The sequence below is a fragment of the Pseudorca crassidens genome, chromosome 8 (genome assembly GCF_039906515.1).
Source record: "Pseudorca crassidens isolate mPseCra1 chromosome 8, mPseCra1.hap1, whole genome shotgun sequence".
Lineage (NCBI taxonomy): Eukaryota > Metazoa > Chordata > Mammalia > Artiodactyla > Delphinidae > Pseudorca > Pseudorca crassidens.
In genome coordinates this window covers 15671376-15692672 of record NC_090303.1, presented here as the reverse complement: position 1 = coordinate 15692672, position 21297 = coordinate 15671376, and the positions used below count along the sequence as shown (strand labels likewise).

Here is a 21297-nt window from a genome sequence, read left to right as displayed (position 1 = left end):
TTACTTACTATCTTGGTCGTAATCTGGTTTTGAATTTCTACTTTAAGTATAAAGAACAAGTCAACATTCTTAAAGTTTGACATCCTGACATAAACACCACTTTTGTTATTTTAATTATACTCCACACCTCAAATCCATTTCCTTTGGCTGCAGTTTTCAAGATTAGTGGAAAACATAACGTATAATTTTGAGCACTCTGTGTTCTTTTCTCAAACACAGTAAAATAAGAACTTTGAAGAAAACACAGGAGGAAGCTTCACAACATTGTATTTGGCAATGATTTCTTGGATGTGACACTAAGAGCACAGGAAACAAAAGTGAAAATAGATTAACTGGACTACATCAAAAGTGAAAATTTCTACATATCAAAAGATACACTCAACAGAGTGAAAAAGTAACCTATGGAATGGGAGAAAATATATGTAATTCATATAAAAAGGGATACACATAGATAAATATATATTCTCTATATATTCTTTTTTCCTTTATATAGAATACACAGATAAAGATAAAGGTAAATCACTTATAACTCTACAGACCTTTACCTAGCTAGCTAGCTAGCTATCCACCTATCCATCCTATCCACAGGTTGTTGAGTTGTATCTGTATCTATCTGATAAGGGGTTAATATCCAGGTATCTATCTGATATCCATATCTACACCTGATAAAGGGTTAACATCCAGAATATATAAAGAACTCCTCAACTCAACAGAAAAGCAAACAACTCGATTAGAAAATGGACAAAGGACTTGAACAGATATATCTCTGTAGATACACAAATGGCCAATGAGCATACGAAAAGATGCTTAACATCACTAATTATTAGGAAAATGCAAATCAAACCACAGTAAGATATCACCTCACACCGTCAGGATAGCTACTATCAAAAAACAAAAAGGAAAATAAGTGTTAGTGGAGAAAAGTTCCAGAAACACGTTGCCCAACAATGTGAATATCTTTAATGATACTGAACTGTATACTTCAAAATGGTTAAGATGGTACATTTTATGTTATGTATGTTTTACCACAACTAAAAATTTTTAAATTAAAAATTAACTAAAAGTTTAAAAAATAACTTCAGAATAACCTAACACTATGGTTTGCCTGTAACGTGAAAGCCCAATTTATATGAAATGCAGCATTTCGTAAAGTGATAGAAAAATAAATTGTTATATTACATGGTTAAAAACACTTGAGTATTGTTGTTCACAAAAATGGAGATCACCTGAGCATCTGAATAAACAAGAGGTATATGTACATAAAGGAAATGCCTGCCCTGAGAAAGCTTAATTAACAGTTACAAAAGCTAAGGGGAAGAAGAGATAGAGGAAGAAAAGGAAGAATAAAGATTCTCGGGCCACCAAGTGGTGCCTCAATACCAATACCAATACAAGGTTAGCAGTAACTCCCATTTTTCATATGAGGAAACTGAAGAATACAAGGGTTGAGTGCTATGCCCAAGGTCACGCAGCAAGTATGAAGCACAGCTGAGATATGAACCTGAGGTACCATCCTGAGAAGGCACCAGGGCTGGAAGGCAAAATGACCAAAAGAGCCCAGAGTCTGGGGACTAGAATCTGAACCCATTTCTCCCATGAAACAGCTACAACCTTAGATGGTCAGGTTCCTTTTTGGGTCTCAGTTTCCTCAACATTCATGTATCTTTTCCTTCCATTTCTTTCTTGAGTGTGGTCAACTCTTATTCCTTCACTTCCTACTTTTTTGATTCATTTCTGTTCTGAGATTGTAAATTCCTGGTTTAAGATAGTTTTTCACATCTGCAAAGGCTTGTTTATAGATATTCAACTCATGATGGAGTGTTATGTCGGTGTTCTCTAGGAAAATTTTTGATTCTCACCTTGTTTTTTTCCTATAGTAGTTTTATACAGATGCTACCTGCTGTTTCAGATCATTTTAAAATGTCTTATATTTTCCTGGACAGCACCAACAGGTGCTCCCATGGAGAGGTGAGGTATTTGGGTGTTTTACTAGGTTTCTTAGTTACACTGGTAAATGAAGGACGTTTTCTTTAATAAGTGGCATCTTTTTTTTGGTGATGGGGAGAGAAGAATAGGTAAATCTGTTGACTCTATGATATTGTTTGTTTCTGGGCACCCTGAATTTCCCTGCTTTTTCCTCTTCCCTTCACCACCAGGCCTCCAGGGGATGCCTCCCCCTTCTCTCAAGAAGCAGTCCCACCCCAATGCTGTACGGCCAGTGTTTCATGCATTTTCAAACGCCTTTCTTTAAATTTTCTGCTTTTCCAGTAAGCGGCCTGAGGTGACCTCTTTAAAAATGGTTCGCTATCCACTTGGCCCAGAAAAACCCCACAAAATCATGCAAGAGGTTCAAATCTTCATGTTCACTTTAAGAACACTCGTGAAACTGCCCAGACCATTAAGGGTACGCATATCCAAAAGCCACCAAGTATCTGAAGGATGTTACCTTACAGAAGCAATGTGTGCCAACCTGTCCTTACAATGGTGGAGTTGGTAGGTGTGCCCAGGCCAAACAGCGGGGCTGGATGCAGGGTCAGTGGCCCAAAAAGAGTGCTGTATTCTTACTGCACATGCTCAAAACTGCAGAGAGTCATGCTGAACTTAACGGCTTAGATGTAGATTCTCTGGTCACTGAGCACAGCCAGGTGAACAAATTCCCCGCAGTGTGGCACAGGACTTCCAGAGCTCAAGGTCGGATCAACCCATACATGAGCTCTCCCGGCCACACTGAGATGATCCTTACTGAAAAAGAACAGATTGTTCCTAAACCAGAAGAGGAGGTTGCACAGAAGAAAAAGATATCCCAGAAAAAACTGAAGAAACAAAAACCTACGGCCTGGGAATAAATGTCACTAAAAACAATAAATGCAAATAAAAGTAAAAAAAAAAAAAATTTTCCAGCACAGTCGCTGCTCAGATCCACCCGTCTCAGACCTGTTCTCACAACCTCCCCACTCAGGATGGGGCATGATTTATGATTTCCCTGTTTTCTGCCACCGCTGGGGCTCAGCTACTCTCCCCTCATTCCCATCCATCTGACCCTCAGCTCCAGTCAATCCAGAGCTTAGAGTACTCCCTGTTTCCTAACTATGCTGGAGACAGGGGTTATGCGTGCTTTTGTTTGCTTTCCTTCTGGATCCGTTTAGCATCTGAAGGATGTGGGGAAAGATTTAGTTGTAGGTGGCTGCCAACATTTTCCTTATCTCTGAAATGAAATTCCTGGACAGGGCTCTGACACTGCAGGATTCTGAACCAGTGATTCTGAGAACATGGGCTTCTCAGTTAAGTAGAACTTTCCAAAAATAAAAATGGTGCTGGTCTGAAATGCTTTCAATGCTTCATTAAAAATTCACAACTATTATATCCTATCTATAAGCAAATTCAGTAACACCTTACCAGGAGCTTTGAAGAGAGTATCAGAGATCCTTAGTAGTGAAAATGTGAGGAACCACAACTCTACAGCCAAACTACAAATGCACGATGGCATGATATGTAAGGTATTCTCTAGAAGAATATGTATGTCCCCCTTTCCCCGCCAAAAGCAAAGAAGATAATAATTATAACATCAATCCAAATGGAATAGATCATATTAAATATCACATTGGTGTGGATTTCCAAAAGGTTACCATAAATACTTTTATATTGCTCTGAGTCAAAGGAAATACTAAAAGGAAAAAAGTAATTATTGTTATTAGTCCATCTATAAAACTAATAAACTAATGAATCAGTGTTATGCTTAAACTTATTTTTTATGCATAGCCTTGAGAAATTTTTTTAAAGCCCTCCTTTATATATTACTTTTTTCTCCTTAAATTCAATCGTTAACACAACTTAGCTCCCCAACAGCTTTTAAGGTAGTTACTTCCCTTTTTATTTTGTGAAATAAATGAGCATTTCAATGATTCAGAAACTATACCAATGAGCACGCCATATTCATTAAAAGAAAGAATAAGTACTGCAGACCCGACAGTGGCTATTTTCAAAAATAGGTTTTTAAGTGTCAAGATTGGTTTGTAAAACTTTGCATCAATTTCACCACTGCCAACATGCTTCAGGTTAAAATACTGTTCAAATTGAGGAAAAAACTTTGTGTTCCTTTTCCTGTTTATTTTCCAAGCCAATCCATTTAATAGTTTTAAAGATGACCGGCATGTCCTTCCCCAAGGTTTAATCACCTATGGCCCTACTTTACCACGCCAAGTTCCGGGGAATGTTGCATTTAGCAAGGCATGACCAGCGCAAGATGCTGGCTTACCTAGAAATTCCCAGGTCCCTGAATCCCCACCTTACCTCAGACTCATCTGTAGATTCTTCAAGAGACCCCGTTTCCTACAAAGCAGAGAGCGGGGAAAACGGTCAGAACACGTGACAAAGGGAGAAAAAATATTTTCAAGGAACAAGAGTCATCATGTCCCCACCACCAATACCCACGTGCCCTTTTTTGGAGGTAATTTGCAACTCTAGTTTAAAGAACTCCACATGGTCCGACTCTCGCAGGCCTCCTACAAACACCTTCTTCATACCCCACAGGGTACCCTGAGATGGTCACTCTGGGGCCACATGGATCCACCGCTCCCAGTGACCTCCCTTGACTGGTCAGCAGGTTAACAAATGACCCCAGGAATTCCCCATGGGAGGACCCAGAAGGCTTTTCCTTCGCTAAAGATGGAAATCAGTCTGGCAAAGCAGCCTTACTGATCTCAGAAGAGGCAACCGCCATCTCAAATTATCTATAAGCCAACTTTTATATGGCAAAGCTCTTGTGCTATTAATTACCATGCTATGAATCTGGCTGAGTCAAAATGATTGTCTTGCTTAACAGCTTTTACAACAGAATTCCCCTAGCGTGGTACCGATCAGACGCTGTGCAAACAAGCTGTATAATTTACATCCACTCTTTAAACCATTAACTGGAAGACAAATTCTGCCATTTAACACAGTTTCCCTCTTGCTAGACGATGAATCTTGCTGCTCTGGAGAAAACAAAGCAAAAAGGGAAAAAAAAAATGGACTTGATTCCGCTAATCTCTCACCTGTCCACTCAAAGGGAATGTGCTGATGCCACGCATCCGCAAAGAGGTCAGCAAAATGAAGATTTACTTAACGTGCTTACAGATATCAATAGCAATAAAAGGTTACAACTAATATGCTGACACTGAACGTGAGCATTTCGCAACCAACCACGAGATTAAAGAGAACCAAAAAAATGGGGCAAGGACATTTTAGATACATCAAGACAAAAAAATAAACATTTTAAAGAAAGTTGGATGCATATATTACTCAGTGCAAACTGGACTGCGGGATAAACACAAATCGGGCATTTGAAAATATTTTAATTTCATTCATTGAAAATCAGTAAGAACCTAGCAGGTGGCAGGCTGCCTCCAGAAGAGCCTAGCGGACAATACAGTCCCTGCTCTCAAAGTTCACCTGTGAAACAGGGATGAACGTTAGGTGTACTTAAGAATTTGATTGCAGTTCTATCATTCACCATGATGAATATCAGAATCTCCTCTGTATCCCAGGGCAGCCTGTTTTGGTTTCATGGTAATCTAAATATTAGAAAGCCCTTATTAATTTGGAGCTACAATCTCTCCACAGTAATTTCTGTTCTTCGCCCTAACATGACACGTGAAACATCCACTTCTTCTACTGCTTGCCAGTTCTCCAGACACTTAATGAAACGTATCAGGCCGACCCTTCTAAATTGTTTCTCCCTCCGCTAACCATCCCCAGTTACTGGTTTTACGGCATCTGCCATCCTGATCCTTCTGGTTTTTTTGTTTTGTTTATTGCTTTACAATGGTGTGTTAGTTTCTGCTTTATAACAAACTGAATCAGTTATACATATACATATGTCCCATCTCTTCCCTCTTGCGTCTCCCTCCCTCCCACCCTCCCTATCCCACCCCTCCAGGCAGTGACAAAGCACAGAGCTGATCTCCCTGTGCTATGCGCTGCTTCCCACTAGCTTCTACCTTACGTTTGGTAGTGTATATATGTCCATGCCTCTCTCTCGCTTTGTCACAGCTTACACTTCCCCCTCCCCATATCCTCAAGTCCATTCTCTACTAGGTCTGTGTCTTTATTCCTGTCTTATCCCTAGGTTCTTAATGACATTTTTTTTTCTTAAATTCCATATATACGTGTTAGCCTACGGTATTTGTCTTTCTCTTTCTGACTTACTTCACTCTGTATGACAGACTCTAGGTCTATCCACCTCACTACAAATAGCTCAATTTCGTGTCTTTTTATGGCTGAGTAATATTCCACTGTATATATGTGCCACATCTTCTTTATCCATTCATCCGATGATGGACACTTAGGTTTTTTCCATCTCCGGGCTATCGTAAATAGAGTTGTAATGAACATTTTGGTACATGACTCTTTTTGAATTATGATTTTCTCAGGGTATATATATGCCCAGTAGTGGGATTGCTGGGTCATACGGTAATTCTATTTGTAGTTTTGTAAGGAACCTCCATACTGTTCTCCATAGTGGCTGTACCAATTAACATTCCCACCAGCAGTGCAAGAGTGTTCCCTTTTCTCCACACCCTCTCCAGCATTTATTGTTTCTAGATTTTTTGATGATGGCCATTCTGACTGGTGTGAGATGATATCTCATTGTAGTTTTGATTTGCATTTCTGTAATGATTAGTGATGTTGAGCATTCTTTCATGTGTTTGTTGGCAGTCTGTATATCTTCTTTGGAGAAAAGTCTATTTAGGTCTCCTGCCCATTTTTGGATTGGGTTGTTTGTTTTTTTGTTATTGAGCTGCATGAGCTGCTTGTAAATTTTGGAGATTAATCCTTTGTCAGTTGCTTCATTTGCAAATACTTTCTCCCATTCTGAGGGTTGTCTTTTGGTCTTGTTTATGGTTTCCTTTGCTGTGCAAAAGCTTTGAAGTTTCATTAGGTCCTGTTTGTTTATTTTTGTTTTTATTTCCATTTCTCTAGGAGGTGGGTCAAAAAGGATCTTGCTGTGATTTATGTCATAGAGTGTTCTGCCTATGTTTTCCTCTAAGAGTTTGATAGTGTCTGGCCTTACATTTAGGTCTTTAATGCATTTTGAGCTTATTTTTGTGTATGGTGTTAGGGAGTGATCTAATCTCACACTTCTACATGTACCTGTCCAGTTTTCCCAGCACCACTTATTGCAGAGGCTGGTCACTATTCTGATGTCTTTACTCAACATCTATAATATGTTGCTCCTGATGCTAAATGTTTTACATGTAGCATCTTGAAATTTCCTAATGCCCTCGGAGGTAAAATGCAGAGGCTTAGAGGTTGAACTTAAATGGCTTCTAACATCCCTGACAGTGCCTGCACATTAAGTTATTAGCATTAGCTAAACAAGTCTTTGACAACTGTGCCAATAAGCCACAGCGAGATTATTTCCCACCTCTAGAACTCTCAAAGAACACTTGACTACTCTTTGCAAAAAACTACATTAAACCCAAGGAAAAATTTTTTCCTAATTTGAGATCCATTCAAATATGCACATGGCGTATAAGGGCAAACGTGTCACTTACATGCGTCACTAAAACAAAAATGGGCCCCCAAGCAGCAATTTCAATCCAAAGACTCAAAATCAAATTACCTTCTGTTCCCACTGGAAAGCATGCAGTGGTGGAATCGGATACCTCAAGGCATGGAAATCTCAGAAATCTGAGTCCTCCAAGAAAACCAGGCTCTCGGAGGAGCCTCCTGTGGCTACTGGTTTTCAAGAGAACCTTTATTCCAGGACACTCTCAGACTTACCCTCAGCGCCAGTCTGAACCTCCCAGACCTAGCTGTGGCCTCAAAAAAATGACCCTTCTTTCCACAGCGCTACCAAAGCCATGCTTGAGTGCCTTCAGGAACTGGCCTGGTCTGTTACTTCTTAGCTTCGTTTATTCATCAAGCCCCCCTCCTTAATGCTCCAGAGACAGAGGCAACAGGGAGACGTGAAGTGAATGTCCCCAGCAAGGGATCCCAGAACCAAGGCTGAACCTCGAGAAAGTCAATGATTTTCAAACATTTTTTTAACTTCACATTCTCTCCTTCAAAGACTCTACCTTCAAATCAGAAAAGTGTAAGTTACAAAATTGTGCTAGTTTCAAAAACAGAACTACCATACGACCCAGCAGTCCCACTACTGGGCATATATCCTGAGAAAACCATAATTCAAAAAGAGTCATGTACCACAATGTTCACTGCAGCTCTATTTACAATAGCCAGGACATGGAAGCAACCTAAGTGTCCACCGACAGATGAATGGATAAAGAAGATGTGGCACATATATACGATGGAATATTACTCAGCCATAAAAAGAAACGAAATTGAGTTATTTGTAGTGAGGTGGATGGACCTAGAATCTGTCATACAGAGTGAAGTAAGTCAGAAAGAGAAAAACAAATACCATATGTTAACACATATATATGGAATCTTAAAAAAATGGTTCTGAAGCACCTAGGGGCAGGACAGGAATAAAGACGCAGATGTAGAGAATGGACTTGAGGACACGTGGAGGGGTAAGGGTAAGCTGGGACGAAGTGAGAGTGTCATGGACATATATACACTACAAAATGTAAAATAGATAGCTAGTGGGAAGCAGCTGCATAGCACAGGGAGATCAGCTCGGTGCTTTGTGACCACCTAGAGAGGTGGGATAGGGAGGGTGGGAGGGAGACGCAAGAGGGAGGGGATATGGGGATATGTGTATACGTATAGCTGATTCACTTTGTTATACAACAGAAAATAACATACCACTGTAAAGCAATTATACTCCAATAAAGACGTTAAAAAAAAATTTGCTAGTTTCTAAGATAAACAGGCCAGACACAAAAAGACACGTACTGCAGGATTCCACTTAATATGAAACAGAAAGATGAACAGAGGTTAGCTAGTGCGGGGGGCTAGGGGAATGAGAGTTACTGTTTAATGGGTACAGTTCCAGTTTGTGATGATGAAAAGTTCCAGAGATCGATGGTGGTGACGGTTGCACAAACATGAATGTACTTAATGGCACTGAATCACAACACTTAAAAATGGTTCAGATGATAAATATGTTATGTGCGTTTTACTGTAATAAGAAAAAAGTTGTGCTGCTCTGCTTGAAGAAAAATGAAGGGCTGGAAAGTACCCAGTGATACAAATTTACAGCTGGACAAATCCTGGGCAACAGGCTGAAAGCTAAACTCAACAATTGTTCCACTTTATCCTTCTTTTGCAAACCAACCCCTTAAACTTAATCATCTGCCCAAACAGCTTTAACGAACCATCTCGGTGCCTTGACCTGTGACCTCTTGAATCTATTCATCAACCAGCATCAGGATCATCTTCCCAGAACACACAGCACCCTGGTCACCACCCTCCTCAAGGAAACCTCGGGGGTCAGGAGATTTCAGATTCCCCAGCAAGGTCGTCAAAGCCCAGCCCAGTGTGGCACCCAGGGCACTTTTAGCCTCACTCCCCACTCTCTGCACAAACCCACAGCCCTCCAGCCACACCGGGTGACTTCTCACTCAGAGATCCCATGGTCACATCTCTCTGTCATTGGTGGCAGAAGAGCAACTTGCAGTCTGGATGTGGCCAGTAGGTGTTTTGTTTGGCCTGTCTAGTGTTTTTAAGACTTTCCCATACAAATCTGTATTTCTGACTTCCTAAACTCAGACTATACCTGAAATCCGTATTTCCATATAACAGCAGTTGAAGCTGAGCAGCTACGGCCCCAGAGACAGAATGCACCTCACCACCAACATCCCCAACTTCCCTGCACCAGAAAATCCCCCTCACTTCCACTGCCACCCGGCGCCTTAAGCTTGGGATGCTTGCGCGGAGCCTCCAGAAGTGGTTCCTTCAGCTTAGAAGGCCCTTGGCCCAACTCTGCACTCACCCTAGCGGTCCTCAAACTCCCAGCATGCTCTACAGGGAAGCTCTCAGGGGGTACCTCTGGGAGGTGGTGGCAGTCAGGCTGAGGTCTTGCTTTAACAATAGAGCTTAGATTTTATGTCTTCAATTTTCATGTTGCCCATCTGAGGCTAAAAAAAAAAGATTGAAACTCACTGGCTGTTTCTAAATCCTAAACTTTCTTCATGGCCCAACTTAGGTCTCACCTCATTCACAGAATTGTCTCCAGTCAGTCCAGGCCACAAGGTCCAGACCCGGCCTCCAATAGCCTCTCTTCCTTCTATACCCATCAGCTTGCACCTAATATTAATTGCCTGGTCCTAGGAGTTAATCCTTTTTAATTCGCTGTGGATGAACCCAAAGGCTTTTGCCTATCTCCAACTACCCTACCCAAAGGAACTGGTCAATACCCGTTTGCCGATGATGATGAGAAGAAACAAGCTGCTGTGGAGAGGGTGTGGAGAAAAGGGGACCCTCCTACACGCTGGTGGGAATGTCAATTGGTGCAGTCACTGTGGAGAACAGTATGGAGGTTCCTCAAAAAAACTAAAAATAGAGTTGCGCTATGATCAAGCAATCCCACTCCTGGACATATATCCAGAAAAGATGAAAACTATAATCTGAAAAGATACATGCACCCCAATGTTCATAGCAGCACCATTTACAACAGCCAATGTCCATCAACAGATGAATGGATAAAGAACATGTGGTACATATATACAGTGGAATACTACTCAGCCATAAAAAAGAATGAAATGCCATTTGCAGCAACATGGATGGACCTAGAGATTGTCACACTAAGCGAAGTAAGTCAGACAAATATCATATGATATCACTTATATGTAGAATCTTAAAAAATGATACAAATGAACTTACCTAGGAAATAGAAACAGACTCACAGACATAGAAAATAGACTTGCGGTTGACAAGGGAGTAGGGGGTAGGGATTGACTGGGAGTTTGGGGTGTGCAGTTGCAAACTATTATATAGAGAATGGATAAACAAGGTCCTACTGTATAGCACAGGAAACTATATTCAGTATCCTATAATAAACCATAATGGAAAAGAATATGAAAAAGAATATACATATGTATAACTGAATCACTCTGCTGTACAGCAGAAATTAACACAACATTGTAAATCAACTATCCTTCAGTAGAATAAATTTTAAAAAAGAAATTAGCTGCTGATCCAAAGCAGTAACATTGTACCTCCGCTGTATATTCCTTTTCCATTTATGAGCAATACCAAGTGCATTTTCTCCAGGCAAATGCTTGAATTATTAGCTCGTGGCTACAGGACAGTTACAGAAGGGGAACCGAAGGGTGGCAGCACAAACAAGGATAGAGCAATCCAAACACAACGTTAACAACCTGGCAGCAGCCTCAGGAAGGAGCTAGTTGGGCTCTCAGAAGACCCCTCCAATAAGGGCTTTCAACCCACCCCGACCCCTAATCCTACAATCAGGGCCCCGTGACAGCGGCCCGGGAGAAGACTCAGCACAGCCAGCCTCAGAGGCCAGGAGGGGTTAAGAAGATGGTCAACCCAGGAGGAGAAAGAGAAGCCGGGACCTCCCAGGTTGCGAAGTCCTCACAGTTTGGAGGGAATACACACTGTTTGTAGAGGGCAACGAAGAGAATCTGGGGGAGAAATGGGAGGCTGGAGCCTGAGGAAAGCCAGCTACAAACTTTGCAGGATGAAGAAAACGAGCAGAGACCAGGCCCCAGGAAAGCAGACTAGGCTGGAGACGGACGTGAAACACACAACACTTACTACCACCTTCTTTTCCTTCCCAACAACTGTGTGCCACAGCTGAGCCTGATGGAGGAGTGTTTCTTACGTTTCACAAAGGCACAGCACGGGAAAGAAGAAATATTTTGTGTGAGATGTATTTGATATCCCTGTGCACAGAGCCTCCATTACAGAAAGCTTTTGGGTCCCCAAGGACTAGACTGGTTGAGTAGGAAAGATGAAAGGGTACCCAGGGAGCTGGCAGAAGCCGGGAGACTCAGGTTACCAACCTTTTCAACCAATTAGGCTCAACTACTATACTTATCCTGCAAATGAAGAAAAGCCGTGAGGTCTGCCCCAGCCCCAAATCTGACTTTGCATCAGAACCATCTAAATGCAGTAGGGAGAACTGGCAAATATCTGCTAATCCACTCCATCATTTTTTTTCTTTTCCATTATGCTTTATTACAGGATATTGAATATAGTTCCCTGTGCTATACAGTAGGACCTTGCTGTTTATCCATTCTATATACAATAGTTTGCACCTGCTAATCCCAAACTCCCAATCCAACCCTCCCTCCCCCTCCTCCCCCTTGGCAACCACAAGCCTGTTCTCTGAGTCTGTTTCTGTTTCGTAGACGAGTTCATTTGCGTCACATTTTAGATTCCACATATAAGTGATATCATATGGTGTTTGTCTTTCTCTTTCTGACTTCTTAGTATCCACTTCATCTTCAGTAGGTATAAATAAGAGCCCAGAATCACAAGGATTTGGTTAAAAAAAAAAACCAAAAACACCAACAAACAAGAAAGGGGGAAAAAACCACTAAGGAGGACAAAGTTTCTAGAAGAAACAAAGGCAACTGTGACTGAGTAGCCATGAATGGGAAGCTGCATGAAACACAGAAGCCCCTGAGCTGATGAATGCTCCCTCCCCAGGTGGTAATGCGGGAGCCCAGGAGGCTACCAGTAATCAGCTAATGACAGCAGCCTCCAGCCAACCAGCCCAGAGGAAGATGGGAGAAGAAACTCACAAGGTAATAAGCACACCCAGCTGAGCTAATTGGTGACTATACTTGTGAGATGATGGTAAAGAGTGGGCGCTCTAAAGATTTCTCTGATCCTGTGCTTTTGCAACTTCTTGTTCGGGGCTGTTTTTCCTTTAGTTATTTATTAGTAAAGTTGCTTTTAAATGACCGATCTTGGCCAAACTATATGAAAAGAGAATTGTGCACACCTAAGCCAAACCCAAGTTTGGGTTATAAATCATTGTCCTATTTACAAACCAACCACTTCAACCTAGCACTTTAACATACTTTATCTCAGTTCATACTCACAAGAGTCCCGGAGAGTAAAATCCCCAAGCTACGGGCAAGAAAACTGCGACACTCAAATATTTGTCAACTTGGTTTTTATTTTATACATGGGGCACAATCACATGAGGGTATAACTACTCATGAATGTACTATCTGATAATCCTTAAATGCTCTACAATACAGATAGAATGTTCCTCACTTCCAAAATGTAGTGGGAAATTCAAAGCAGAAACTCTCCTATCTGGTCAAAGAATAGATGGTCTGAGTGACCAAATATTTTTGTTTTTTTTGCGGTACACGGGCCTCTCACTGCTGTGGCCTCTCCCGCTGCGGAGCACAGGCTCCGGGCACGCAGGCTCAGCGGCCATGGCTCACGGGCCCAGCCGCTCCACGGCATGTGGGATCTTCCCGGACCAGGGCATGAACCCGTGTCCCCTGCATCGGCAGGCAGACTCTCAACCACTGCGCCACCAGGGAAGCCCTGACCAAGTATTTTAATGGACCAGGTTCTCTGCTGGTTGGTACGAAAGACGAAAGGGTACCCAGGGAGCTGGCAGAGTAAGCAATGTAGGAAATGTAATCTACAATTCATGTGAATTAATAACTTTCAAAAGTTTCAAGTAAGATAAAACAATTTAACACAAATTCTACTGAACCTAAATTAACAATTTGACGTTTTCAATTCAGAAGGCTATTCTCCCCCTAATAAATCCATTTAAACATTTTATTAAGCACCTAGTACCTGGAAAGCAATAGCCCTGTGAGAGATACAGACATGAGTAAGCTCTGTGCTGATTCTTGAGGACTCAGCAATCTGCAGGAGAGATAAGACAAATACACGAACAACCAGACTTCAGGCAGAATGCTGTTCAGAAGCAAGGCATGGACAAATAGTGTTGGGCATCTGTGATTTCGAAGGTCAACTATAAGTCATTTTGGAGCTAGGTAAAACAGTTGGTTAGATTTCCCGGCACAATGCAGGGTATTAGTGCTTTCTGTGAGCTATAATATATATGTCACTATTTTTACTAACTACCTTAACCATACTCAGCATAAACAAGGATTTCCCAATGACTTTAAAAAACAAAAAAGTTCATTCATATACAAAAAGTGATTTTTTTTTTCCTTTTTTTTGGTTGCGCCTTGTGGCTTGCAGGATCTTAGCTCCCCGACCAGGGATCGAACTCCTGCCCCCTACACGGGAAGCGAGGAGTCCTAACCACTGGACTGCCAGGGAATTCCCCAAAAAGCGATCTTTAGTTTGGGAGTCTGTGGACTGTGTTATAGTAACTCAGTTCAGATCTCACTCTTTTGGTTCTTCCTAAAATTACGGTGGGTAAAAGGTCCATCACCAAAAATACAATGCTCAGAAAAGTTAAGAGGAGAGGTTGAGTTTTGTCTTGCACATCTTGGAGGACTGTTTCCATTTACAGTACGTGGCACTAAGGAAAAAAAGCTTCCTTTACCCTCACCTGTTTGTCATAGTTAATTTTAACACACATCTTGATTCTTAAAGCATTCAGGAAACGTGAGGAGAATTACGTCAAGATTGTCTAAAAGGTTCAAAGCAGCAGAACAGAACAATTAGCAAATTTATTTAACACCACTTTTGGGCTCTTTTAGCCTTCCAAAAACTATGTAATAAAGGCCTCCTATCTTGGTCAGATTTCAATGGCTTCCTATGTGAAATGCAAAATACACAAATCAAGCAGACTGGGCAAAGTCTAACCATTTTTAATCTATAAAGGCCCAATAATACAGGTTCAATTATCTGGCAGCTTTCTTTAAAAAAATAAACAGAACAACAATTTGTGGATGTTAGCTTCTTTCTGCTGTTGTCTTTTTGAGAACATTCTTTCTGAGAATGACACGGATACCACTGGGGGAACAAATGCCCGCTCTAACCGTATACTGGCTGTCAGAGCATCACAGGTGAAATAATGACTTGAAGGAAATGTATTAAGGTGATCAGGGCTAATTCTATTTCACAAAGTAAAAAGTGATTTAGAATAGGTTCTTAAGTATTTTTAAAAAGGCAGAGTATGCCAGTGAAAAATCGTGAGCTTTGGAGACACGACTAGAGATGTTTTAGACACAAGCCTCGGCGAGTTACTTAAGGTGACAGAATTGCAATTTGTTTATCTGTAAAATTCAATCATCTAACATACTGAGAGCCAAGCACTTTTCCAGGTGTCAGGAATACAACGTGAACAAATCCTTGCCATCATGGAGCTTATAGTCTTATGGAGAGAATATACAGAAATATACAGAGTATACAAAAAAAAAGTTATTTAAGAACACAGTATGTCAGATGGTCACCAGCGTTAAGGAGAAAATTACACAAGAAGGAGGTTTCAAAGAATGGTCATGGAAGGTCTCATGCAAAAAGATAACACTTGGACAGACACAGGAAGGAAGTGACAGAAAGAGCCCTGTTAATATCTGGGGCCAAACAAAGGGAGCGGCATGAGCCAAGGCCCTGAGGCAGGTCCATGCCTAGCTTGTTGAAGGAAGAGTAAGGAAGCCAGGATAGCTGATGCACAGTTGATAGAAGGGGAAGAGAATAGTGGAAAATGAGGTCTGAGGACAAGGACAGAGAGCAATTGGGACAAGGTGCTATTGGGCAACTAGACCATTCTAAGGACTCTGGCTTTTTTTCAGAGCACAATAGGAGACCACCGGAAGGTTTGGAACATAAGAGATGCCTGATCTGACTTATATATCAGAATAAAATTTACCAACAGAATTCTTTTGTGAGGACCAAATGCAATGTGAGAGGGTTCTTTAAACTGGAAAGTCCTGTAAAAATGCAAAGCATTCTTATTATATCATTAACTTTCTAAGTGTCTTTTTACATCAGACAGCTTTGCCAAACTCCTGCACAAAACAGCAGTAAATTCTAAGAACTCTCTCCGTTCCTACTACACTATATCTAAGAATGTAGGAGCTTGGTTTCTTGCTTTTAAATCAAACCACCAAACAATTTTATTTCAACAAGAAAGATGAACAGTGTGAAAACCAATCTCACGACCATCATCAAACTCAGCTGTGAGTCATGAAATTACATGAGCATTTCCCTTTGAACTGCTTGAAATGGAAAAGGAGGCTCCAGGGGTAGGCAGAAGACTCTTCTGTCCGAATTTAATTTCTACCTCAGCAAATTTCTTATTTATTGGCATATATCAAATGTACACAGGGCAAAGTTTCATTATGTAAGTGAAGTATGTTGGAAATGGTACAAAGTAGATTATTAAACTAAAAAAATTTCTCTTATACTAAACAGCTCATCAAGTCACTGTTTAGAAGCAACTATGGAAACTGACCGCCTTGTTAATTTACAAGGAAAAACTAAATTAAACTAAATTTACAAGGAAAAACTAAATTAAACTAAAAAAATTTACAAAAAAAAAAAGTGCCAAGCTGAAATGACACTGGAAATGGAAATTTAAGGTATTTCCCCAAATTCGGATCTTCGTTTGCTTTTTTTCTTTTTTTTGGCTTTTTGATGTAACTTTGTCATTTCAACTAATGTCTGGCTACCACTACTGCCTATATGAAAATAACTCTATTGCCATCACTAACTTTTCCCTAAACTCCACTGTCACATTGCCAGGTGTCGACTGGACATTGCCATCTGATGTCTTACCAGCAACAAATAATCCCACATAACTTTTACTGAGCCCAGCTTTTCCCAAGCACTTTAAATCTGTGTTAAACCCACTCCATCTTAAAACCACCCTTCGAGGGCAGTACTATTATTATCTCTATCTCATAGTTAAAGTTAAATGACTAGCCCAAAGTCACATTTTAAGAATGAGAACCAGCAATGGAGCCTAAGACATTTTTGCTCCCGGACTGATAGATACACTTAACTACTGCCTGATGCAAAACACTGACTTAGATGTGTAACTAAATGAAATTGACCCGAAACAAAACTCATCGGATGCAACAGTGACTCAGCTTTGTACCTAAATGAAATAGTCAATAGATCCGAAACAAAACTCATCCCGTCTACGCTCTCCTAGTCCACCTGCATATCACCTCTTACCGTCCTATTTCGAGAGGAACTTAAATTTCAGCCACCTGACCTCAAAACTCAAATCATGTGTGATGCCTCCCACGGGCAGCCAGACCTTTGGAGAGCCCGGCCTGCCTTCAAGCCAAAATTTCACGGGGCACAGGCCACAAGAGCAGCGCCGAAGGAAGGGCCGCCCCGCAAACGCCGGGGGGTGTGTCGGGGCGCTGTCTCTGCGTGACGTCCAGGAGCCGACATCCCACCCGCCTCTCCGCTCCCCGAAACGGACTTTTGCTGTCTCCCCGCCCCACGTGGGCCTGCCTCGTCCCGCAGGAGCCCCGCACCTCCGCACGCTCCACTGCACGCCGCCGATCGCCTCACCCTCGCCTCCCCTTCCCCTGCCTAGCAGTTGCAGCCTTTACCTGCTCCTCCGCTTCCGCCATGACCGAGCAGGGGAGTCACATGACACACCCGGAAATGAGAGAAAACAAGAGCCTGGGGCCCGGCGCCTGCTGGGAAATGTAGTTTTAGCATCGTCTGAGTCGGGAAATGTGTTCTAGCTGATGAACCTACTGGGCCTCGTTTCGGCTTCCAACTCCCCAAGCTCATTGGAATTGTGCTTTGGAGAATCCAAACATAACCATCGTTAATGCTATGATTTATTTTATTGTTGGTCTTATCGTTTCCGTGGTTACCATAGTATTTATTTATACTTAGTGTATATCATGTCCTGGACTTATAGCTTTGTGTGAAATATCTCATTTAAGTCTCCCAGCAAACCTTACTGTTATTCCCGTTTACAGAGGGGAACATCTTGGCTCAGAGGTCACACAGTTAGTCAAGGACAGAACTAGGATTCGAATTCGGCTTTGTCTGATGCCAAAGACTCTGTGATTACCAAATTCAGCTTAGTCTAAAAGTGTTTTTTCCTTTTTTTTTTTAAGTATATTAAGTAAATATAAAACAGTCTTTGAAATAGAGAACCAGAGACAATTTATCCTCCAAAAAGATGTAGCTCCTACTGTTTGCTACTACTTTAAGTCAGCTTTCTCTTCTGGCACCTGGACATTGAAATTTTAAAAAACCTCTATGTTTAATTATTCGTTTAAATTTTTGTTGAGTATATTCTATGGGTAAATATTCAAGATAGAATACAAATCTGTCCTTGGTAAAGTCTGTAAAACCACTGTATTACTTTCATTCTTCAGAATGAATGATCCCCTCTCCATGTTTCTGGGCATTATGAACTCTCCTTCCTAAACCTCAGAATCTGCAGTATCCTGTTCAAAGATGGGCATTTACTTCTTTCCACTCATTTCCAGTAGATACAAACTACCAGAGGGCATCTCAAATGGCAGCAAGTGGTAGGTGCCCAGTGCCTTATTGACCCCCTGTGCTGCATGGACTCTGACCTAGTAGGAAGTCATGGACTCAACACTGCGCCTCCCAGGTCTCTAGCTGTAACCTGCTCGACCCACCAATTCCTCAACTGCCAGGGTGACATCATCTGAGACACCTGTCTTCTCCCCAGGTTGGAAAGGGCCTTAGCTCCACCCTCTTCCTCCAAGTCTTGTTGGAGTCCCTCTTCTAGTCTGCTGATCACTTAGTCACAGGGAATAAAGATACACCAATGCCAAGGTATCTAGATATACATAGCCAAGTACCCAATACCCTAAGTATCAACCTTTCAATCTGAGTTTCTAAGATCTTCTCTTACAAAACAGGCCGAGAACAAACATTCATTGCTCATGATGGATTCCCAGTCCCACAAGGATCCTTATACCAACCAAAGAGGCTGTGGAAGCCCCCAGTCCAGTCTCCACAGAAAAAAAGAAATAAGCCTAGCTCCTCTACTTTTCTGACTTTGCTCACACACCATAATTTTCCCTTTTCCATTAGGACCTAGACCCACCCATTAACTTCTAGGACCAAACCCTCTCCAAACTGGCAATCTCTTCTGCTTTGATGAAAACACAGGTTCAGGATTAGGAAGGAAGATAGAGGATTATTTAAAAAAAAAAAAAAAGAAAGGAAAATAGAGGAGTATAACCACTGTCTTCCCCCGAGGGTGTTTTTGTTTTATTGTTCAATTTTATTGTGGTGAGAGGTCAGGTAACACCTCCAGAAAAAGTGTGACTAAATACTGGGAGACAGGTGGAAAAATCATCACTGAAATTCAAAACAAAATCTTGTTCTAAAATTTTGTTTTTCTTTAAATTAGGAGTTTGGGATTAACATATACACACTACTATATATAAAATAGATAAGCAACAATAACCTACTGTATAGCACAGGGAAATATACTCAATACCTTGTAATAAACTATAAGGAAAAAGAATCTGAAAAAGCATGAATATATGTATAGGTATAACTGAATCGCTATGCTGTACACCTGAAACTGACACAACATTGTAAATTAACTATACTTCAATTTAAAAAAAAGTAAAACAAAATTGTTTTTCTTTCCCAACAGTATGTGGCCCCTCAAAGTTCTGGGGAGCTGCTAGCTTCTCTCTCTCCTTCTGGGCTGGCAGTCTTCCTCCTGAGCCCTCTTGGCCTCTGAGGCTAGCTGTGCTGAGTCTTCTCCCAGACCACTGTCACCTGGCCCCTTGTTGATGGTAGAATGAGGGGTGGGGATCAGGAGAAAGCCTTTATTGAAAGGGTCTTCTGAGAGTCACAATCAGCTCCTTGCCCAGGGCTGCTGCTCTCTGATTCATTGCTGAACATGCTTTCTTTTTGTTTTCTTGGAGGCTGGAGCTCCCTAGGTTTGTATGATGGATGAGTCATCTCCACAAATTCTCCGAGGGACACATTCCTTTCATCTGTCACATAGGTTCTGCTCTGGGGACCCTCCTGATGGAGCACATCCATCCAATGGCAGCCCAAGCAAGCAAAGTTGGAGGCTGGCCATTGACCCTGGGCCTTCCTGGTCTTTCTACTTTTCTGGAATGCAGAATGTTCAGCCTCTCTCTCTTCCTCAGAAAGGGTGTTATGGACCTGATTGAAGCTGACTGGTAAACGAAGCAACACAGATACGGAAAGATGAATTAGAGGAAGAAAGACCCCTGCCAGCTGGCAGGTTCACGCTACGCCTGTGGCCAAGATGAAATTCACATGTGACCTTCAGCCCCAAGTTTTCTCCTGTGAAATGAAAGTTTTGGGCTCTCTTATCTAGAAGGTTCTCTAGTTCCTGCTACTCGGAGTGTGGTCCACAGACCAGCAGTATCCGTATCACCTGGGAACTGGTTAGAAATGAAGAGCTTAGGCCCCTCCAGAGACTTACTGAGCAACAATCTGGATTTTAATCATATCCCCAGGTGATAAGCATGTAGAATAAAGTTTGAGAAATGTTCAGACTAACAGTCTTTCATTCTATGGCAAATTGACTGTTTCTTTCTTTCCCATCATCAGGTCACCTCTCCCAACTTCAAGCTATGGAGGTAAATGTAAGCATCAACTTCTCATTTTAAGTGTATAGGACCGAGTACTGTGAATAGTTTTCATAAACCAGAGCTAAGACGTTCTAAGTGTAGAGTGGTTCACAAGGCTCTGTCTCATAAGTTTGTTGTATAGCTCTGAAAGAGTTGACCAGCTCAATAAATTTAGTTGTTTTATTCATAATAACCTACTTCATTGTTTGAACACTATGAAGGGCTTTAATATTTTCCATTATAAGATAGTATTTCTAAATTTCAGAAAATTGAAAAATCAAAGTGGAAATATGAGGTTAAAAAAAATCACCCCTTTATCCCTTCTAATTAGATGGTGATTTATAGAATCTTTTCCCAGTCCTTTAGCTTCCATTCCTCCTTAGGTTGCTACCTTTTTCAGTCTAAAGGTCTTTTTGTTTTGCGGTATGTGGGCCTCTCACTTTTGTGGTCTCCCGTTGCGGAGCACAGGCTCCGGTCGCATAGGCTCAGCGGCCATGGCTCACGGGCCCAGCCGCTCCGCGGCATGTGGGATCTTCCCGGACCGGGGCACGAACCCGTGTACCCTGCATTGGCAGGCGGACTCTCAACCACTGCGCCACCAGGGAAGCCCCTAAAGGTCTTTTTTGACAGGTAGTAACAAGAAAAGTTGCACCACATTATTCTACTAACTCTGAGCAATGATATTAATCTTTCTTTAATTAACTTTCTCTCCCAAATAGCTAAAATAATATTTATATTTTCTTTATCAATTTTGGTAAGCCTCAGCTTATTTTGCAGTTTGGTTTTGCAAAACCTGTACCCACTGAAACCTGTTCCCTTCTAATATTTCAAATGTCATTTTAAGATACAGCTCATTGTAATTTTCCCTGAGCAACCATTTTTTAAAGAAACATTTTTCTGGGACTTCCCT

At 41.5% G+C, this 21297-nt stretch overlaps 1 protein-coding gene across 5 annotated transcripts in view; it reads right to left on the bottom strand.

Annotated features, from left to right (window-relative positions):
• VPS41 (VPS41 subunit of HOPS complex) overlaps positions 1 to 17479 on the bottom strand; it is a 187621-nt gene extending 170142 nt beyond the window's left edge. Inside the window, exons 1-2 of one of the 5 annotated variants that reach the window (XM_067745874.1) lie at positions 17379 to 17479; positions 4291 to 4329 (exon numbers count right to left, since the gene is read on the bottom strand). In XM_067745874.1, coding sequence (XP_067601975.1) covers positions 4291 to 4329; positions 17379 to 17399 — 60 coding nt within the window. In that variant the 5' untranslated portion in view covers positions 17400 to 17479. Of the gene's footprint in view, positions 1 to 4290; positions 4330 to 9880; positions 10024 to 14413; positions 14495 to 17378 lie in introns of those variants that run through there. The other 4 variants (XM_067745875.1, XM_067745873.1, XM_067745877.1 and 1 more) reach the window with 4 other exon arrangements.
• Positions 17480 to 21297: the final 3818 nt, after the last annotated feature.